Source organism: Manis pentadactyla, chromosome Y (assembly GCF_030020395.1).
Source record: "Manis pentadactyla isolate mManPen7 chromosome Y, mManPen7.hap1, whole genome shotgun sequence".
NCBI classification, from domain to species: Eukaryota; Metazoa; Chordata; class Mammalia; order Pholidota; family Manidae; genus Manis; species Manis pentadactyla.
The window spans coordinates 35,204,205-35,226,197 of record NC_080039.1 but is presented as its reverse complement, the minus strand read 5'-3'; the positions used below and the strand labels follow the sequence as shown (position 1 = coordinate 35,226,197).

Below are 21,993 nucleotides of genomic sequence, written 5' to 3'. Positions count from 1 at the left end.
AGCACCTGCAGTCGGAAGGGCCTGCCGTGCATCTGCGTGGAGATGTCAAACAGTCCACAGGAAACCCACAGTGGGGACCAAGGGGAGGGAGTGGGGAGGAGCCCCCAGAGGAGGACTCACAGCTTGACCAGGAACGGATGGTTGACTTCCTTCAGCACCGACTTCTCGTTGTGCACGTGCTGTTCCTGCTTCAGGCGGATGACGTCCGGGATGCTCATCACCTTGAGGGCGAAGAAATGCTTGGCCGTCTTCTCCTTGACCAGCTGCACCCGCCCAAACGTCCCTGTGCCTGCAGGGGCGAGAACAGGAAGGACTCCATCAGGAAATGCAGCAAGGGAATGTATGGGGGGGTGCGTTCCCTCAGCATGTCTTTTTTCTTGACAGCTTTCCAGGTAAAGACGGGGTATAAGGTCCACAAACTTCCTCCCAAAGACACGTGCGTAATGTGCAGAAAGCAGTTCCTCTTGGTTTAAAAAATTTGCCATGGGTGTGGACAGTGTTACAGGTGTACACACCTACACAGGTAGGATATAGAGGGATCTGTTATGATGGAGAAGAAAGGACATTTAAAAACTGCAACCGTGACACACAGGAAAGGAAACCAACCCTGTTTGGTACCCAGGTAGGACATTTTCAACCAAAATGCCCTCCCCTCTGCCTCTCTCTGTAGCCCCTTCCTATTTCTAGAAGGCTCCATGTGGGGTAGGGGGAAACGGTATGGTGCACACCTTCCTGCCCTTCATGCAGGCTGGCAATCACTCAATGCCAACAGGAGGTCAAAGATCCAAACGAGTTTAATTTGTGGCCAGAGAAGAGGTAAAGTAGAGGGCAGAAAAATGGAAATCCGTATGTCTTGAGTCCTGGGGTGCCTTGCACTGAGGTGTCTTATGTATGGTGGCTCCCCAGTCACCATCCGAACAATCATACAGTGGGCGCGGTCTCCCTAGGAATGGAGAATGGCTAACTAATAGTGCTTTCTGGAAAAAAATAATAATAAAGGCTCTCTGTCCATCAATCTGATGTGCTAGAAGGAAAAAACAGAATTCAAGGATGGCTTGATAGAAAAACACACCTCCGGCACCACCAGATTGCAACTGATTTTCTTTCTCCTTTAGAGTTTGGAATTGCACACACTAACGTGAAAAATAATAAAGTTACACTCGAGCAAAACACTTATCATTGCGATTTTCTATTCATCAAAATCCCCGAGCTATAAAATTCCCCTCGCCTTGTGGGGGGAGGGCTGTGGGAGGGCACGATAAGGAATTCTGACTTTTAAATGAAGTCTCCCATCGAATGTTTTCCTGGAGCACATGTAGAAAGGGGTCTACAAAAACTAAGAAAAAAAGCAAATGGTGCGTGACAGTATGTTTTTAAAGGATATCCTCAAAAACAAGAGTATGTAATTATGAAACAAGTAAACATCTCACAGTTTAAAATGAATAGGAGGCTGTCGGCCTTGACATTCTGATGTCTTTCTTCTGTATTATCTGTCTCTACTGCCCAGAGGGAACCCATTCATTACCTAAGTGTATTTACAAGTAAAACTTTGTCTTTTTAGCATTTGTCTTTGACCCTCCACTGACAGTTCTCGATGACTATGAGAAAAACAACACAGCTGGGACTCAATAGACTTTCTTATATGCCCGTCCGTGATGTCATTTCAGCTTTCTCTGCGCCGCGTGAGCTGCAAACACACAGAAATGAAAACAGGTTTCTTGTGTGCTCAAGCAAACGCCTGCATTAGCCTGGGAGACACAGGGAGTCCCTCAATGCCACAGTGTGAGCACAGCTGCACAGGTAAACAACCTCGTTCGAGGTGGGAAAATGTGGCGTGCTATCATTTTTAAGTCGATCGGCTTACAAGGAACTAAAAGCAGACATGACATAAATGGTGTTGGAAGTTGATCATTATTGGCGGAAAAAAAGGGCAGAGCTTTAACCTGCTTGGTGTCAGGACACTTTCCAAAATGCACCTCCAGCTCTCAGTTATCTCCCTTCAGAAAGTAGGCAAGTCTGTTTTTTAGCCTTGCTGCAGCTAAGGATTGGTCATATGACCTGCCTCTGCCTGGTTAGATGCACACGGAATATTATGCAGCTATGAAAAGGGAGTCTTGCCATTTGCAATGATACAGATGGACCCTGGGGATGGTCTGCTAAGTGAGATAAGCGAGACACAGACAAATACTGTGCGATCTCACTGATACGTGAAATCTATAAAGACAAGACTCAGAGAAACAGAGAACACATCTTTGTGTGGAGATCCTTCTGCAATACATGTATCGAATCATCTTTGTACACCTGACACTGGTATAATGTTATGTCAAGAAATTTTTGTTTTTAAAGAAGTCTTTTCTTTTTTTTTTTTCAAAGCCAGACATCTCCTCCCTGATAAAAGGAGTCTTCAAGGAAAAAAAATTCCCTCTGCCCAACCTTGGAGACCCCTGTCTTTTCTACCCCAAGCTGGGACATTATGTGAGACAGAGAAAAAGGACTCACTTGGGAGGCGGCTCTTACATGGAAGGTATTCCCAGTCAAAGATTTAAGCTGAAAATCAAGTATATGGGCTCTTCAGTTCCCTCCCCACAATCCCAAAGTCTACACGCGTCTTCCCAAGCTCACCTGGCCCCAAAACACTGCGCCTGACTTAATATGAAACGATTCGGTCTTGATCGCCCTCTGTGTGAATATTTACTCATTTCACTACAGAAAGAGTCATGTGCCAATCAACATGCACACCCGATGACCGTCCCAAATTGTGAGTAATTTCAAATTCCGACGCACGGCGGGCCGTGGATTTCCCGTAGGCGGCAGAGTGACGTTTAGCAATCTCTTGAGAAGGCGGGGGTGCACCCTTGCCATAGCTGGTCTAACACGGGTTTTTCTTTTAGCAAGATATCTCTGTTTCTCCAGCTCACTTTCCAGATGAGGGAGATGGTTCCAAGTTATGGCCGTCCTGTGTGTGTGATTCAGTGTTTATAAACATGGGAGTGAGGCAGACCTGGGCTCCCTCTCTTCCCCAGCGGGGGAGTCCTGGCCTTTCAAAGCCTTTGCCATTCTCTTCCTTGCTGTGTGCACCCCCACCCACCCCAAGCACTCATGCCAGACTCCACACAGACTCATGCACGCTTTCTGTCTAGGGGGATGGAGAGGACAGAAAAGATTTCCACGCTTATGTAATCCCAAGCCGCCAGAAAAACGCCGTCGGCGTGTGCCAAGGTGCTTCTCCATGCACACACGCCTCCTTGTGTACACACACTCCACAGTCAGCAACATGCAGCACCTCTGTCCGTGTGTCTAGACAACCCCGCAGAATGAAAACATTAACAGAATCACCACGAACACAGCATAGCGTGCACTGGAAAGCCCCCTTTCTACTCAGAAGTCACGGCTGGGTTAAAAACAAAACGAAACAGAGTAAGGTGTGAGAAAGAACAGAAAACGCATTGTTCCTCCTCAAAAGAGATGGACCATCCTCGCCACCCAAGAACAACTCACAGCCTGTTTTCAGGGGAGGGAGTTTCCACGGGTTCGGGAAAGGAGCACACCATCCACCACAACACACCCTTATTTAGTCTTTGAAAGTCCACCATGCAAAACAGTCCATGAATTGGGAAAAAACTCAAATTCAAGTTTGTGTGAGGTTTTTTTTTTTTTCCCCCCCAAGTTTGCTGGAACTTAAAAGACTTCAGAAAAATCGATAGAGAATGCAACAAGGAACGTAGCATAGAATGCCGAGCAGTTGCAAAAGGGGCAAAATGAACAACTCTGGATTTTATTCTGGGATGCAGGTGGGTCATCAGAAACGGGACAGGCCACGTCCTCTTATTCCGTCCAGCAGGCACGGCCCTGAACCCCGCTGGGGCCCCTCCCTCCTGCCTGAGTTGTGCTTAAGAGGCAATGCCAAGGACCTAGCTCGGTCCCCCCAGGCTGGCTCACCCTGTGGGCTGGAAGGGAGTCACCCCACAGCCGGCCTGGCTTCTCTCCGTGTTACCTAAAGGGGGTCATTCTAATTCTCCCCCCATTGTTCAGGATTGAATTGTGTTCCCTTCCAAAGGTATGTTCAATTGCTAATGCCTGGTGCCTGTGAATATGTCTGTATTTGGAAATGAGGTCTTTAAAGATGTTAGATATACAGGAAGATGAGGTCCTGGAAGACCAAGGAGGCCCTTCATCCAACAGGACCAGAGAGAGCGGGAAATGACACGTGATAATGGGAACGTTTTCTGCACAAACGGGCCATCACTGGTCTTCTGCTCAGGTGGCACAAGTCCACGTGGCCTGTCCTCACCGGGAACAGCCCTGGCGTTAAGCTTCCTTGAGACGCCCAAGGAGGTTTCACCAAAAAAGGCAGCCACATGACACACGCCTTTTTGTCAATAGTGTCTGCGTGTCATTGTTGAATGACTACAAGTGAATGTATTTCTCAGCAGTTCGTCAACATGTACAAACGTAGTGCCCTCAACTAAAAATGTATATAGGTAATGCACTTGGATGTTATGATATGACTGTCTTGGTTCCCAATGACCTTTGCTTTATTGCTGAAACTCAGCAATCGAATGAAATACGTAGTATCTCTGTACCTTTCCCAAGACAGTCTGGCCACAGCTCAATGTTTTAGGAACACACCCCTCTTGTTAATTTACACTGGAGACTGTCAGGACATTATTCTACATACTTTCTTCTTGGGCATTAAGGAAATAACTACTCCACAACAAAGGGCATAGCCACTCTTTTGACAACAGAAAGCACAGACACAGAAGATTTGAGGGAATGCTTCAGAAGACATGCTGTTTTACAAATAATGGGGGAAAAAAACCGAAGTAGGATAATTATCACAACCACTGGACCACATCACCATCAGGACTAAAATTAGTGAAGATGTGTTAAAGGTGTGAAAGCATTTGTATGCCTATACCTAAATGACAATGTTTCCTGTGTGGTGCTGAAGACTGGGAAATTTAGCCATGACAGAAGAGAAATCAACATTGTCTTCCTTCTTTAGAAATAGCTAGGATTCCCTAAAAAAATGACTTGAGTGGATGCTTTTAGGGGTTTGCTATAAATAATATCACCTTGTCCACAGAGCCCAGGGAGGAATAGTTCACCGATCACACAAACAATTCTTAAATGCTGACCCTGTGCAGTTTGGGTCCTGGGCCCACCCTGGGAGGGAAGCAGTTCTGAACAGGATGGTTCGAGGCTGTGGGGATATTGTAGGGAGTCTCCAAAAATGCATAGATGCATTTTTCATGGATGTGTGTCTGACCCACCAATGAAAACATGAGCTTCATGCTTCTAGTCCATTCTTTATGCCGTTCAAATACACAGCCGCCCGGGGCACAAGCAGTGTCCAGGGCCCCCGCGAACACCTGTCTGCCCTCGTCCCTGGCAGGAGCGGTGCTCCGAGCGATGGGCAATGCGTCTCGAGTGTTTTCCCTGCAACGCTGCCCCCGAGCCTGCTGAAGGCTTCTAACGCCCGGCCAGTAACCCCAAGCGCCTCCACCTCCTCTCTCGAGCTTGCATGGAAAATAAAAGGCAGCTTCCAGAGATCACAGACCACACGGCCCTGGTGATCAGATTTCTTTTTGAGGAACTTACGTTACTTTCTTTGTCTGCTTCCCTAACAACAGGCGCCACGTTCTAAGAGCTAAGAACTCCGTTCATCGTCACAGGAAGGGAAGTGAGAGTGGATCTCAGTGGTTAAAAGGGCCAACACATCGTGCTGCAGGTGGTAGAGCCACGTGTCGCTGGCCACCAGCTGCCCTCTGATCTGCAGCACGTCTTGATCGCAGGATGCTGTGTGCGCCCTGCACACGGGAATTCTGGATGCCCCCACACTGGTGGGCACGTTCAAGGCGGAGACCTGGTCTTCTCTGAAATGCAGGGGAAAACACCCAGCAGCCTGAGGGGGACGGGACACTTCCCAGGAGCAGGGCTTCTCTGGGGAAGGACCGGCCGCCCCCAGGCCTCTGTGCGCTGAGAGGCAGCAACGTGAAAGGGCAGCGCCAACAAGGTAACCCACAGAAGTGAGCAGAGCCCACCCCCACCGTCCTGGTAGTGCCTTGGCTGGCCACTGGGCTCTGCAGTGGGCGCTTTGAGGGAACACACCTGTTTGTCATGCTTCCACACGGGATTCAGGGACTCCCCACCAAGGAGCTGCAGACGGGTCTGGGCTATGCTTGCAACCCAAGGCTGCCTGAACACCACATCCACCTGTCCTCGTCCCCAAGGCAGAAATTCTGCACCACCGCGACTCCAGAGAGGACGACACACCCTTTGCTCCAGGTGGCGTGCAGGGAAGGTCGACAGGCACATAACAAGAGGCAGTACCTGGCAGACGGCTCTCAGAGTCAGCTGGGCGCCCTGGGGACAATCTGGGGGCTCCCCTCCAACACACTCAGTATCAGACATGCCACATGGGCCAGGTGCCAGCAAACACTCCCCTTTACCTGGAACCCCTGGCAATCACTTCTCTCTTCCATGCAATGAAGGCAATGGATTTACCTCCTACACCATTTGCACTGGTGACATTGTCTGCAAATGTCTAAAACAACGATACAAAGAAGAGGCCATTCCTAAGCAGATTGAAAGGAAGGACCTGCCCGCCATTAAAATGTCAGTGCCCTCTCCGTCACGACATCTGCTTCTATGTCATGAATGGACACATGCAGAAGGATGGAAGGTGCTACTACAGGTACCAGCGTCACGCGAGAGGGCAGGTGGGGGACAGAAACACGGCTACATCTCGCTGTGTCATTGTCTTATTACTATTATTTTTTTACTTTTGCACTATCAGAAAGTTTTATCTGTACCATCATTAGATTCATGCAAATTCATCCGTGAAAATGACTGCTATGTAGTGATTGCACAATTAACGACCTGATCCTCATGTATGACGTTTTCATTGTGTAAGTCTGTTCTTTTCCCTCACCTATCAGCACTCAAGGGACCTACAGACAAGATTAGAAACTGCAGTCTATGAAATCATATTGGTCTACCGCACGCAGTTTTCCTTCCAAGCCAATTTTCAGCATTACGGCTGCACATGACCACATATGGTCAGATGTCTGTTTTATGGAAAACAGCATTTCAGAAGTATTTTTAAAAGAATGAGCGTTCACTCTCATTAAACTTAAAGTGGTGAATGAATCATTTGGGGCGTGAATTATGTTCCAATATGCAGAATGTTTTTTTTAAAGAACACGTGCTTTTAGATAAGCTTACCAAGTTTTGCTTTGGTTTAAGACTTGGACTGTTTACTTCAACGTGGAGCTGATAAACTGGCTCCAATTCGGCTCAGTGCAGGGCAGGAGGGCTTTGCTGGGCCAGTTCAGTCGTCTAGACAGCTTTTTGTTTTTCTTAAAACATGGAACGCCTCCAAATTTTCCTGAGTCAAGTCACATACCTGGTGAAGCTGTCGCATGAAAAATCGAACACAGGTTTTTAGAACTACAGTCGTCTTATTTTGCAGTTATTTACTAAATGATGCTCTCTCCTGATATATCGATACGGAATGCATAAGCACAAAGGAAAACAAGGAACACAGAAAGTTCCCACCCACCCCAGCCCACAGACCTAACACGCGGTGCATAAAGGAAATGCTTGGAATTCCTGCCTCAGCTCTGCTGTTCAGATAAGCGCGGTGTCTGCCGCTCTGAACGGCATTTGGGTGAGTCTTCAGCAAGAAGAACAGAGGTGGTGCCTTCAAACGCTCACAGTACCAGCTGGCTGGGGGTGAGGACGCAGCCCCGGAACTGTATCCGGGATGGGATGGGGTGATGTCAAGGTACACCCCCAAATTACCAAGAACGTGCCACCCTTCCCATCGGGGTTTCTCAAGCTCGGCACTCCTGACATTCCGGGTTAGATAAATTCTCTGGGATGGTGTGTCCTGTGCACTGTGGGGTGTTGAGAAGCATCCCTTCTGCACCCACCAGATCCCAGTAGCGTCCCCCACCCAGTGGTGATGACCAGAAATGTCTCTAGACATCGCCAAGGGTCCCTGAGGCTGGGAAGGCAGAACTGCTCTTGGCTGTAAACCACTGCCAGAGAGAGATGATGGATGGACGGATGGATGGATGGATGGATGGACAGACAGATGACAGACTGATTGACTGACAGGCATGACAGGGCAAGCTCTGTGCCGTAGGACTTTCTGTGGTGACCATCCGATATTGTAGGGACAGGGTCACAGGTGGCCACTGAGGACCTGAAATGTGGCCACTGAAACTGACCCACTACATGACTGCACTTCACTGCATGACCGTGGCTCACGGCTACCACAATGGACGGCTTTAGAGGGCCTGCCCCCTAGATCACATGCAATTCTTGTATTATATCAATGGCCAATTGAAAAATACTTACAAATCTCCATCTCTGACAACTTTGTTCTGAATACAATCCAGCTGTCTGAGAAAATACTTAGTCAATTCTTTCTGTTGTGATTGATCCTGTGTGTGTGAGCGGTTCTCCGTGACTCCGAAGAGCAATGACCCCACAAGGCTGCCCTGGCGTGCACTTGCATTGTCATGTGGGGGTGGGTGGGGGGGGGGGAGTGGAATTATCACAGCCATCGTCGCACTGATGAGCTCAGTGTGATGAATGACTCAGTTTTGGCTGCATGACTTCAGAAGACAGGCGTGTAGACGAACCTAAGCTTGAAATTTACCTTGGTGGAAGGGTCAAGAAAGATGTTTTCTTTGGAGAAAATAGGTTTTAAATGGAAATTGGAGGGTGGGGCAGACTGAAGGCTAGGAGTGGTCTGAGGGGCCGACAGGGTGTCCACGGAGAGCTGGACCCCTCCCCCCAGGAGGCACAGCCTTGAAGCCATGCCCTCCAGGGCTCCAGAGAAGGTCTAGAGTCGAGGGGTGCATCTGAGGGCCACCAGCTCCAACACCCATAACTCAGGTCCACAAGAACAAATAACACTGCCCCTTTGATTACTGAAATCTTTCTTTTTAAGTATTTAAAACATTCAACTGTTGAATGTAAAGCTCTGTTTTACCTCCACTGCAACATCCTATTCTTGTGGATGGAGACAGAATCTGCTCAAAAAGTTCTCTAAAAACAGGACTCAATGCGAGACTTCCTCTTCTCATTTCAGTGAGGTTCCCCTTTCTCTTTTAATGTTCCATCTTTAAGCTTCCCTGAACGATCTGCTTTTTTCTAGAATCACACGTGTTTGATTACATTGATGCCTCGCACACAACGGCGAGCTGAGCCACCCCAGGTTTGCGTTCTTTTCCTCTGTAAGGAGACAGGGGAGGGGGCGACTTGGAAAGAGTCCGTGTGCGGGTGAGGACGGGGGTCCCTGGAAGCAGGGGAATGGGGAGAGCTCTGCCGTGGGGTGTCTGCCTCCCATTTCCTTCCATTTCTCTACTGAGGAAACTGCTCCAACAGAACTGCCGGTTTTCTGCACACTGGGCACCTTTCAGGGGCGCATGGAGTTCTCAGAAAGGACACCCCTGCTCTGGCTTCGCTCCTCACCTCACCCAGGTTTGCAGCATGTCCGGGGTCTGTGCTGCCCAGCTGTCTCCTGCAGTCACTTCCCCCTCTTTAGTTCCATGGTCTGCCGCCTGCCTTTCATCCTGCAGGCCTGGGATGTGGTTTCCTGCCTGAGGACGACCCCTCATTGCCTTCTCGTGGGGTATCTGTGTCTATTTTATCCCTGTGTTTCTGGAAATCAACTATATTGGTAGTTTGAGAAAAACTTGGGATAGGCCGTGTGTGTGTGTGTGTGTGTGTGTGTGTGTATCTACCAGGTGCGCATCCATGTGTGTGTGTGTGTCTTCCAGGTGCGCATCCGTGTGTGTGTGTGTGTGTGTGTGTGTGTGTGTCAGGTGCACATCCGTGTGTACCCATCAGAAGTCTGCCAATATTTCCAAGGCTGAGAGGTGGGAGATAAATATATGTAATGATATATTGTTATATCATTATAGAATATAAAACATTATTGTAGAATTATTATGACTACATCATTATATTGACTACATCTTCTCAAGAAGAGTCTGTTTTGCTCACTTGAAAGCATTTTCCAGTGAAACCTCAAGTAACCTTTGGGATTTAGTCCATTAAAAAAATAAAAAGATACTGTAAAACGGGTCAGTGTGGAATGCAGCACGATTGATGTTTAGAAAACAGCAGCCGATTATTAATCACTTTTGGAAATTTTAAGTACATCCCTGAACATTTAACTGTATTAGGAAAAAGAGGCCTTCCTTGTGGATGTGGAATTCATCTCAGGTCCCAGAAAGACTCCGGGGACAGCAGCGAATGTCACTGAAAAGCTGTTTACAGTGTGATCGCTGACGGCATCTGAGAAATCCCTGGGAAGCTGCCCGGGTGGGACAGACTCCTGGAACAATGGGTTTCTGATTTCTGGTTGTATTTACTCGCATGGTAAAGATTCTTCAACGTCTAAGGCTGTGCTGGCCCCTGCAGAGCTCACCAACCACATGTGGCTATTTAAAGTGAAGCGAGGTGAAGTCAGATCCAATAATAATAAGTCAGCTGGGGTGTCCCATCCACCACAGAACATGGCCAAGTTCCTGTGGGCAGCGCTGCGCCCAGGAATCACCCAACAGAGGACCTTTGCTACAAAGAGAGTCCCCAGGAGAGACGGGTGAGCCCGGAACTGGCCACCCCAACACGCCGAATTAGTCACGCCAGCATAAGGGGTCCAAAGCGTAAGCCGTCTTATCTGCCTAACACTTGGGGCTCACACAGCCTATGTTGTTCCAAAGCGACTGAGATTTATTCCTATTTCATGTGACACAGGGGAAGGATGCAACTCTCAACTTACTCCTGCTACGGGGGAACAGTATTAAAATTGCATGGTAATATTAATTTTATCATGGGGATGCCCTTCACCTATCTAAGGAAAGCTACCCAAAACTTGGAAACATCGTCCAATGGCCGACTGCTGAGTTCTCCAACCAAGAGAATCGCCCCCATTTTAGAACCTCTGGCCTCCTATCTTTGTCCGTCTCTGTCTTGTCTTGACAATCGTAAGAGGCAAAGGTCCCTCATCAATTCTTCACACTGAGCTAACAGTTACTGCTCTCACCAGGGCCACATATCCTCAACAACTCACCCATTCTTGCAGTGTCTGGCTGAACACATATGGTGGGGTACCAACTCTGCCCCCAGGAACACCCAGGTCCATCCCGTATCAGAGACACCCGCGATTTGGACCTAACATATCGCTATATCCCTGTCTCTCCCACTCACACAGCTCAGCCAAAGCTGGTACTTAAGACTTCCCTCCAGAATCCTACATCTGCTCTTAAATCCCTACTTCCTCCTGGGCACCTTGACTACAATCTTTACCACAGTCCACTTTTTCTTGCGATTATTTCTGTTAGCAAGCTCTCAAAACCATCAACTGTGTCCTATCTTTTCACGTCCCCCCTGCCAATAACTGCAGGTGCCTGGCACACATATGGGTTAATAACCCATTTTCTGAAACAGCTCAAGAAATGCCTTTGCAAAGTGACTCCACATCTAAGTAGCAACAGGGACGTTCACATTTGTGAAGAAAATAAATGCGATTTTTAGTCGGACGTGACCACTTCAGTTGGAGGTAAGACAATGAAAAATTCGAGACTTGTTCTTCGACACGAGGTGGCGTTTCATTTTGCAGAAGACTCGCTGGACCCGGGACCCGCCGTTCCTCAGTCAAAGTGAAGGCAGACGCTAAATCAAGATCATCTTAGACCCGGTCATAGTTCAATAGTCCTCATAGATCATTCGGCCCTCCAGAAACATATCTAGGAGCACAGGAACGGTGTGATGGTGTGGGCTGTATCTGGAGACAGTACCCACATTACCAAGGAAAACAGAAATAGACAAAGCCCAGAGGAAGCGCGGACAGGTGCCATGGGTTGTCCGAGACAATCTGGTCACCCCTGAGGAAGTCCCTGGAAATTCCACCAAACAGCCACGTGAGAAGGACAGAGAAAAAGCCACGTGATGTTTTTGTATTTTTACAGAAGTGGTGGTGACCTCATGGACTCCCCACGGGTTTCAGGAGGCCATTTGGAGAAGCAATTTCATCTGAACTATGGGCTGATGAGAGCACCCCATCACTCCAGCAATGAGCTCTTCCAAGAGGAATTTCTTCCACCTCTTAAGTATTGTGCAAAGGGCACCCTTCTCCAAACACGACTTACTTTCAGCATGTTTCTGTCTTACGTTCTGCAAAGGACACGTTTTATTTGTTAGGATCTACCACGTGGTCTTGGAATTCTCATTCAGTACTTACGCTGACTTAGGTCGGTGTCATTTGGGAGTGTGATACGCACCCAAGACAAGCATTCTGAAAGTCTTCAATGAATGACACGTTCTGACATTGCAGCCAGATGTCCAGCCTTCCATCAATACCTGCTCAGAACCAGGACTTTTCTCCAGGGTCAAAGACGCCACTGGACAAACTGACTAAAATGTGCTTTCTCCCAGAAATCTTCCTGATATCCCAAAACCACCCCCCATGTTCTCGGGGAGATGCAATTCCCATTGCACACTCACTTCTCTAAAGAGCTGGGATCTGAGAGGGAGGGGATCTGAGGGTCCCACGGAGTGACCTTAAAATTGTCCCCTGTGGCCCTGAATTGGGGAAAACACAACACTAATCTTTGCACAATGCAGGCAGCCCTTGACCTGGGTAAGTGCACAGAATCCCAATTATTATCTAAGAACAATAAATGGGTCCATCTCCCAACTCTGTCCTTGACACCTGTCCACCCACAGCAAGAGAATGTGTTCTTTACCCAAGACATGTTTGTATACCCGCCCGATCACGGCGCAGCCCTGCAGTCAGGGTAAACGCGAAAGACAGGTGCCAAACGGCAGCCACGCGCCACCCACTGGGAAGCCAATAAAAACCCCCAAGGTCCTCGAGTCTTGACAAAAGCCACTCGCTCTGCCTTGATGGCCCTCTTGTTAAATCTGCCTTCAGTCAAAGCAAGAAAATCCAAAACCACTCTTTGCCCAACTGGATGACTATTTGTGTCAGCACCCTGCCTTCTACTTTCCAATCATCACAGGACGTTTTCCACAACCGATTAGGCTCCTGTCATGCTACAAATTAAACATCCTGGAAACCCCGAGAGACACAGCATAGTGCACATCTGGAGCAAAGACACCCCGAAGGAACAATTTATGAACCGCCTCTTGGGGTAGAGTGTGGGTGCACCTGTTGTCATAGCTCAGCAGGGACGCCGGGAAGCCACCTTCAGAAGGGAGACTGTTTTTCCCATGCCACGTGTCAGCCCAACTCAGGAGGACCTTCCAAAAACCGAAGATTCCTACGTTTTCAGCTACCAAGAGGTCTGTCGCCCCATCAAGCCAAAACCCGCATGGGGAGTGTGCGGACCTGTGTATGTTCTGGTAATCTTGTGTGTGCATGTACTACATGCTACTGAACATAAGAAGAAAAGCACAGCACAGCATAGATGACCTTTACCCCAAGACACGTATTTATACCCGCCCCATCAAGGAGGTTTATGCTTTCACCCCAGGTGTAAGCGCCCTCTCACGGTCCAGGAGGTAAAGGGCCCAGAACACAGCCCCACCCACCAAACCCTGCCCTGATGGCTTTGCCAGTCGCACCCCAAGTTCTGATGGGGTACACTGTAAAGCTAACGTCTACCCTGGGCTCAGTATGAGATGATCTGATCCTGCTGTTATTTTACTTTTTCTTTAAGAGAGTCCAGAACTACTGACGGCAGCTGACGTGAAAGGCATCGCATTTAGGGACACGCCTCTAGAGCAGGTGGATGCTGGCTTGTCTTCTGCACACTTTATGTCTGTGGCTTGTTCGCTGGGGGTGGGGGGGGAGCAGTTGTGGGAGTTGGTCCCTCGGAGAAGGAAGCTGGGGTTAAGCCAACTCCAGCTGGGAGAGAGTGACTCAAACCCAGGAAAAAGCCCAGCTCAGTAAAAGGACCAACGAGCCAGAAGCTAGCAAACACTCAGCTCCTAAGACGAGGCGGCTGCATGGAAGATGGTCTGAGGACATGAAGAGACGGTGTGTGCTTAGCGGTTTCCTTACACTGATGATTCGATTTCTTCCATGGCTCTGTGGGTCACTCCAAGCAGCGGCCCAGAATCTCGATTAAAATACAACTCTTTGGCAAAGCAAAGCAAACCACGCGGTAAAATATAGAAAGAGGAACATAGGTCTTATGCAAGCAGAGGAAGAGAGATGCAACGAAAATGAGAGCAGAACTCAATGACGTTGAAAACAGGGAACCAATAAAAAAAAACAGAAATGAACCAAAAAGGACCCCAGAAGCTGGTTCCTTGGAAAGATCCATACAACAGGAACACCCGAATGTGTTTTCAAACTAAGGACGTGTTCAAGGATGAACTCAAGAAAAGCCTTCAGACATAAAATCACCACCATTTCCATTCGTGTCCAGGCAGTAGGTACTATGAGCCATCACTGATTTTTTTTTTTTCAAAGAGTAATGACAGATAGAAAATACTGCTCATGAAGACGGAATGCTAGACCGTTTGCCCTGTCACCCCTCTTCTGAGGTGGGGAGAGAGCTCCAAACCGGAGTTTGGCATCTCTGTGCAAAGACTGCTTCTGGAGTCGCCTCCAGACATAAGCTGGCTTGGTGTCCCCTCCCTGGCTGGCTGTAAGCCCCCACCTGAGGGGTGGCGCCCACATACATGCACGCTTTGCACAGGGACCCCTGCTGTCTGCCCAGCCCGGGCAGATGTGAGGCACCCTCCAGCACCCCACACAGTACAAAGGACTTCTCTCTGTGGAGCCCAGGGCTCGCCCACCACATCCAGCCCTGCACGTGCACAGCCCTTCGCTGTAGGATTGTGGCTCCCGAGACAAGGAGCGAAGCTGGCCCTGGGGAGCCCGCTGGAGCGGCTGCCACAAAGTAAGAGGCTGGAAGGACCATCCGGAGGTGCCCTACAATGCCTACCTGGGGGTAGGGTTGACTCATAGAACTAGTAGCCACCTCCCACCTGGACAACCTCCACGGGGTCTCTTCCAACCACGGAGAGCAGGACCCTGAAGGGCTGGGGGAGGAAGGGACTTGCATACAGGGTGTCCCCCAACGAGGGGAGCCTCCACACCACCAACGGTGCTCTCATGCATAAGTCCCTGGACGACAGGAAAGCATGGACTGGCTATGTATCACATTTCTCCTACTTGCAACCCACATGGCAACAGGACTTCCACTTAAGGGCCCTCGTGAAGCATCCTGTCCACTCAACCCAGCACGGAATTTGAGCCCCCACTCGTGAAAGGCAGGGGAATGTGTTGCTTACAAGCATTCATCACGTTGCGTATCACTGTCCCATGAGGTAAGCTCGGGAATGAAATTCTGCAAAGCTTACCAAAAAAAAAAAAAAAAAATACCTGTTATCATATTAATCAACATGCTCGAAACACCTCTGGAACAAACCCCAGACAGGCTCTGCTGCCTTCGCCTGGCTCCTCTGGACGGACACAAGCTCTGTTTCCGGGATCCACGCGGCTCTACCCCCGCCCCGTGCAGAGCTGGTCCTGCATGGCTCACCGGCACCGGCGGCATGTCTGTGCATCCATCCCGGGGCCAGACGCAAGCTCCTAGAGGGTAAGGCTACGTGACCTCACCTTGGGGTGCCCTTGTGACATCAGAACTGGCTCTGCTTGCCCAGCAACTGCAGAGTGGCCCCACAGAGGTGACGAAGCGTCCCTCAAACAGAGCTCCAGCCAGGCAGAAAGTGCAGCAGACACAAGCTCTTCAGTTAGCTCAGGGAGCCCCTCCCCTCCCCAGACCAAGTGCATGCACACACACGTGCACACACACGCATGCATGCATGCATGCAGGTTTGTACCACATCTGTAGCTCATCAGAGCGAGCCCATCTCCTGGATACCAGTGGGACAGGTGTTTAGTAATATGGGGGCCTCTCGCGTATGGAAGTCATAGCAACTGGAGGAGGATGGGGGCCAGCCCGGAGTGCACCTACCTGCCCACCATGCTCTCAGTGTGGTGCCATCTTTAAGGCAATGCATAACAGGAAGAAAGCACGATACCATAGACAGAACACTGTCCTCCCCTCAAAGCCGTCCTTGCCTCAGCCCCCAGGACCTGAGATGTTACTTTGGCAAAGGAGAATTGAGTTTCAAATGCTAATTGCCAGTGATCACCAGCTGACCTTAAACAGGGAGAAGACCCTTCCTTATCTGGGTGAGTCCCGTGGGATCACGAGGTCCCTAGAAGCATAAGAGACACGGGCAGGAGACAGAACCTGCAGGCAGGCAGCATGATTAGATTGTGACCCAACGGGGCTGTCTGCACGGACGGATGAAGGTATCCAGGTATCAAAGGATGAGGGCAGCTGCTAGAAGCTAGAAAAGGCAAGAAAAAAAAAAAAAGAGACTCCTCCAGGGCCTCAGGAAGGAAGCAGCCCTACCCACACCTGGACTGTAACCCAGGGAAACCCACTGCCAGACTTCTCACCTGCAGAATATATGTTGATTTAAGTCACTAAGTTTGGGGTAATTTGTTATGCGGCAGCCACAGGAAGTGCATTCAGGGACAAAGACGGTGTGGATCATAATAGGAGACAACGCAGAGGGCTTCCTGGGGGACCCGCCTGCCCCCCGACTCCGGGCACCAGGCAAGAGAAGGTGGTGCCCGTGCAGAGGAGGGAACAATGCTCTCACTGCCGCAGGATGGATCTGCTGAGCGGAGTCAGCTCCAAATCCAGGCAAGTGACACCACCGGATGTCTGAAAACGATGCGCCCAAACTATGTTTGGGAAATATTAATGACGACAATGATGACATGGCCCGGAGTCGTCCACGGGGGCAAACAGAAGCATCTGCTCAAAGAGAATGAACAGCGCCTACACACACACACACACACACATACACACGCGCCACCCCATACAGAGGAACGCGCCCCTGGGAGTCACAGGTCAGCAAGCTCTGGGGCTTCAGTGGCCCTGGTGAGGGACTGCCTCCAGCACCTGCAGGGGCTCAGCCCTTCACTGAGACCCCCTCGGGGACGATGTGGGGAAACCGGAAGGATCTGGAGTCAGGTCTACACGCGCCGTGAAGCTACACCCCGCTCCGTGGGCGAGGACACGGCAGCAGGGATGGCCGGGAGGCCAGGCTTCTACTCCATGGCTCGCTCCACCCGGGAATCTGAGCGCCAGCCCAGAGCTCCGTGTGGGTCCTGACATGGGCCGAGGGGTTTGGAGAAGCCTGTCGCGGACCTAACACTTGATGCCCTACAGCTGCCTGGAAGCCAGCTCTGCCATCCTCTCTGGCGGGTACATTAGCTTCCTAGGGCTGCCACAGGGTGGGATTGAAGCAGAGGGAATCACCCTCCCCCGGCGCCGGACAGCGGACATCTGAGGTCCAGGGGGCAGCTCTGAGGTCCAGGTGGGCAGGGCCTGCTCCCTCCACAGGGTCCAGGGGAGGTTCCTTCCGGCCTCTAACAGCGTCTGGGGCTGCAGGCAGCCCTGGGCTTGTCCCTCCCGTCACTGCCTCTGACTGGGTCTCTCCTCTCCTGTCTCTTAGGAGGACACCTGTCCCTGGGTGCAGGGCCACCCTCATCCATGACATTCATCTCACACCCTGCCCTTCATCCCATCTGCAAAGAGACTGTTTCCAAACAAGGCTCCATCCTGAGGTCCTGAGAAGGCATGAATTTGGGGTGACACTACTGAGCCCAGGGCAGCGGGTTTTGTGCGTCTGATGTTTGCTCCTCTGTCACTCGGTAGATTTACGTCCTGCCCTGTCCCCATCTGACCTTTCCCATCCCACATTCTTCTCCCCTCTCTTGAGCTGGGGAACAACAGGCTGCAAATGACCTCACTGTCTTTCTTCCCACTGGCCGCTCATCCCCTTGAAGATGAAAAGTCGTGAAAGGAGCACCATTTGTACAATTAAGAGGAAAACAGGACCCACATATCCATGCAGACAGAAAGCAGATGTGTGGCGTGGGCGCTGGTGGAAGGGGGAAGGATGGGGACCGACGGCTCAGGGGGTCAGGGTCTCCTAGGCAAGAGGTGATGGTTGCACTTCCTCTCTGATGGCTGGTGTGGCCACTTGGACCCTGGGTTTCCCCATGTATGTATGACCTTGCTCTGCTCCAAAAAAAAAAAAAAATGCCAGCACCATGTGACTTCCCAGCAACGCGAGCTGAGATTTCTCCCCGACTACCTGGGTTTGTGAGGCACAGGTGGACGCAGAGCTCTGCAGGTTCCCATGCCAGTTTTCCAGAAAGTACAGAACGCGGGGACTGACATGACCTCTTCTGTCACCAGTGTATCCTGGCTGTCCCGACACCTCGGCTGCTGTTTCCCACGGGGTCCTGGGCTCACGGGACCTCCCTGACGGCCCACCCTCTCCGCAGCCATGGCGGGCTCTGCTAAATGGGGCAGGAGGGCACAGTACCCACCTGCTGCCTTCTGCCGGGGGCTGAAATGTCATCATCACAACCGTGCGGCTGCCTCAGCCATTCTGTCCCATGGCACCTCCCCCTGGGCCAGAGTCAGGGATGACAACCCCAAGAGCGGGCTGGGGAGGAAAAGAATGACACACAGACACACACACAGACACACACACACAGACACAGACACACACACAGACACACATACACACAGGGGAGGTCAGATAAAATGAATACATACAAGTGTGAGGCAAGCATTTAAAACGCCCTTCGGGGCAGAGGACAACCCCAGAGGTGTCTTTCTACGCTGACTCATTCTAGAAGGTTCCAAGCAGCGGGGATGGGGAGGTTTGGGGTTTTTGTGTTGTATCTGTTTGGCATGTGGGTTGATTGCCCGTCGTGGAGAAGAGCATGCTTAGCTAGGAAACTGCGAGCAGACGCCCGAAGACAGTACAGGAGCCCTCTGGGTGCCTGTGTTTGGTGGGCGGCAGTTAGCAAGGGGCACCTCAAAAGGAGCTGATCTTCCTGAGATGCAAGCTGGGGATGGACAGGGTGCATGCCCACCCGGATGGGTTTCCCCAGAAGGTGGGGAGCTACGCCGACCCTCACCTTACCCTCCACACCTCGTCAAAGGATCCTAAATTGCCAGAGACGGCAGCACAGAAACAGGATAGTGACGGCCCTGGAGGCTCTGAGATGATTGGTTTTTTAAAGCTTATTACTAGTCTCCTAGCCTTATCATACCCAGGTGAACCTTCAATCGATATTTAGGCAAGAGGCTCTGGAAAAAGAAGGCAGAAAATATTACCAAGGCTGGACACTTGCATATACACACACATCTGCATCACACATGCACACACCTGGATCTCACACACACACACACCTGGGTCACATACACACGTCTGGGTCCCGGCCCAGTGCTAGTCCAACATCTCAAACGCAGGTGACCCGGCTCCTCCCGCACAGCCCACGGGGGCTCCCAGGAGGTCGCTTCTCGAGAACAAGCCTCCTCTTCATTAAGAGAGGCAAAGACGCCTGGAGGAAAGAGCTCACTTCTCCCCACCCACCCGCCCTGTCCCCAGAGGCGGTGACATTCTATTTTTAAGGGCAGGCTGACTCTTGGGACATCTACGCCCAGTTGGCAGCACCCACGGGGCCCCCACCTGGCGGAAGATGCCAGACTGCGTCACGTCTGTGCCCACCCACGCGGTGCCCTGGCCTCCAGCCCGGGCACCTTGCACATCAGAGCCGTGCACAGTGCCTTGAAGAAACCCCCTTTTGCTTCTGCTGTGAGCCAAGGGACAGCGGGCCCTCCAATTTTCCAGGGTTCCCTGGTATTTCCACCCACCGTGTACGGGTGCTGGTCCGGGTATCTGTCCCACCCTGCCGTCCTGCCAAACACAGGCAGCTTTTAAGTCAACCCAGTAGAGCCTTCCTGAGGGAGAAGAGAGACAAATAAGGCTTCCTGGCGACCTCCTCCTCGCAGCCAGCCACACAAGGGGGGCAGAGAGGCCACTACAGACCGTGAGACGTGTCTGTCCACTGGCCGCCTCCCTGCCACTCTGCTGGGCCTGCTGGTGTTAAGAAGCACAGACCACGACCTTGAGCCCACTGCCCCCGGGCTCCCCCAGGCTAACTTCCTTTCCAAACGATGCACGGGGGAACCCAATAAAGTCCCTGAACAGCCCTGCCCCACGGTCACCCTTGGCCTGTCCTCCACCCCGATTATCTTCCAGACAAGCCGCACTCCTTTAGCAACAGAGTTGCCAACGGGCCACGGGGCTCTGGGTGCCCACAGTTTGACTCCAGTCCCGACAGGGGTGGGCTGTTCTGACCCAGTCCGGGCAGCCCCAGAAACCAGCGGCTTCGGGGAATCCAGGCGCCCAGGGAACTGGAAACCTACATTTCCAGCTGCCCCGTGGGGTCCAAGTTCAAAGGTAGAGAACAAAGGGAAGAAGCCGTCTCACACAAGAACGCCTAGTTTGGGATACACAACACGAACAGCACGGGGCGCCGTGCGCGGCGATGTCTAATCGGTCTGCAAGCCCGTCCCCGCCCGCCCCCCATAACGACCACCACCGACACCTGTCCTGCTGCGGCCCCAGGGAGTCTGATGCACGCCGAACAGCAGGGCAGAGGGGGAGGCCGGCCGCGGTGAGGTCCGCAGGTGCACACTGGGTGCCAGTCTGTGTCCCTGCGGAGCTGGGCCTGGGGGCACGCGAGGTCCCCCATTGTGAAGCGACGTCGGGCGGCCCAGGCACCAGGGCGCTTTGGGAAGCGACGCCTGGACTGAAGGAGGGGTGAGTACGGAGCCTTCCGGGGCGCGGGGCACGGCGCCCGCAGGTGCTGAGGCAGGGCCGGGGTTGCCCTGCGAGCCTCGGGGCGCCCGGGGGGCCGAGGGCGCAGGCGTGCCGGGCAGGGCGCAGCCCTTTGTGTGCCGCCGGCCCCAGCGCGCCGCACTCACCCACGGTGGCCAGCGTGTCGAAGTCCTGCAGGCGGTAGGCGGGCGGCTGGGGCGCGCCGTCGGGGGCCTCTGCGCGGCTCTCCGGGGGCTCGGGGCCCACCGCGGCCGGCCCGGGCGCCTCCATGGGGACGCGCTCACGTCCGGGGCGCGCGGGGCGCCGGACTTCCCGGGACGCAGCCTGGGCGGGCGGCGCGGCGGCGGCGGCATCAGAGGCGCCCGGCCATGTGCGCCCCCCGCGGCCCGGCGGCGCGCTGGGGACAATGGCGGGGCGCGGCGCTCACTGCAGGAGCAGCAGGAGCAGCTGGTGGGAGTAGCCGGCGGCCTCGGGGGGCGCGCGCGGGGGCCCGGGCGGCGGGGGCGGGGGCGCGGCCTGCGCGGGAGGCGCGGCCCGGGCGGGGGGCGCAGAGGCGGGGTCCCGGCCACGGGCGCCCGGCTCGCTGCTCATTCCTGGCGCCCGGGGTTTGCCGCCGCGGCCGCGGGCGCTGCGTGCGCGCCGGGGCGGGGGAGTCGGGCGGAAGCGGCCTGGGCGGGGCCGCGCTTTGCCCGCCCGCCCGGCCCGGACGCGGCCCGCCGGCCGTGGGGGTGCAGCCCTCGCCGCGCCCCCGCCTGCAAGCGCGCGGCCGGGGCGCCGGGACGGCTCCGCGCACAGAGGGGGCGCCCCGGCCCCGGGGTCCCCGGCGCGCGGTGCCCGGGGACGCGCGGGCGCGCCGGGCCGAGGAGGGCGTGGCTCCAGCCAAAGTAAAGTTAAAAAATACTCGTGCACCGGGAGCTGAACGCGGATAGGGCGCTTCGGAGTCGGCGCGGTGCGCACGAAGCCCCGAGTCTGGCGAATAAAACGCCACGGCGCCGCCCCGCTTCCTGGTTGCGCGCTGGGACGGCGGGGATGCCGAGTTGCAGCCGGAGGCGCTGCGCCCCACCTCCAGGGCGTTCCTCTGCGGCTCAGTCCATAGTAATTAAAAACATTGCACCATTACAAAATAAATAAAATAAGGGGAGCCGGATTTCACACGTAGAAAGCCAAATGCAGCTTGTTCGTCAGTGTTGCAAACGCTCCGGGGACACCTGGGTGTGTTTTTTTATCCCTAGTGTGTGTCTCTCACTGTAAAATGCCTACTGT

General features: G+C 52.6%; 1 protein-coding gene across 1 annotated transcript in view; it reads right to left on the bottom strand.

Annotated features, from left to right (window-relative positions):
- LOC130682068 (cAMP-dependent protein kinase catalytic subunit PRKX) overlaps positions 1–21,151 on the bottom strand; it is a 58,425-nt gene extending 37,274 nt beyond the window's left edge. Inside the window, exons 1-2 of the mRNA XM_057496198.1 lie at positions 20,877–21,151; positions 121–289 (exon numbers count right to left, since the gene is read on the bottom strand). Of these exons, the coding sequence (XP_057352181.1) occupies positions 121–289; positions 20,877–21,000 (293 nt within the window). The 5' untranslated portion in view covers positions 21,001–21,151. The remainder of the gene's footprint in view (positions 1–120; positions 290–20,876) is intronic.
- Positions 21,152–21,993: the final 842 nt, after the last annotated feature.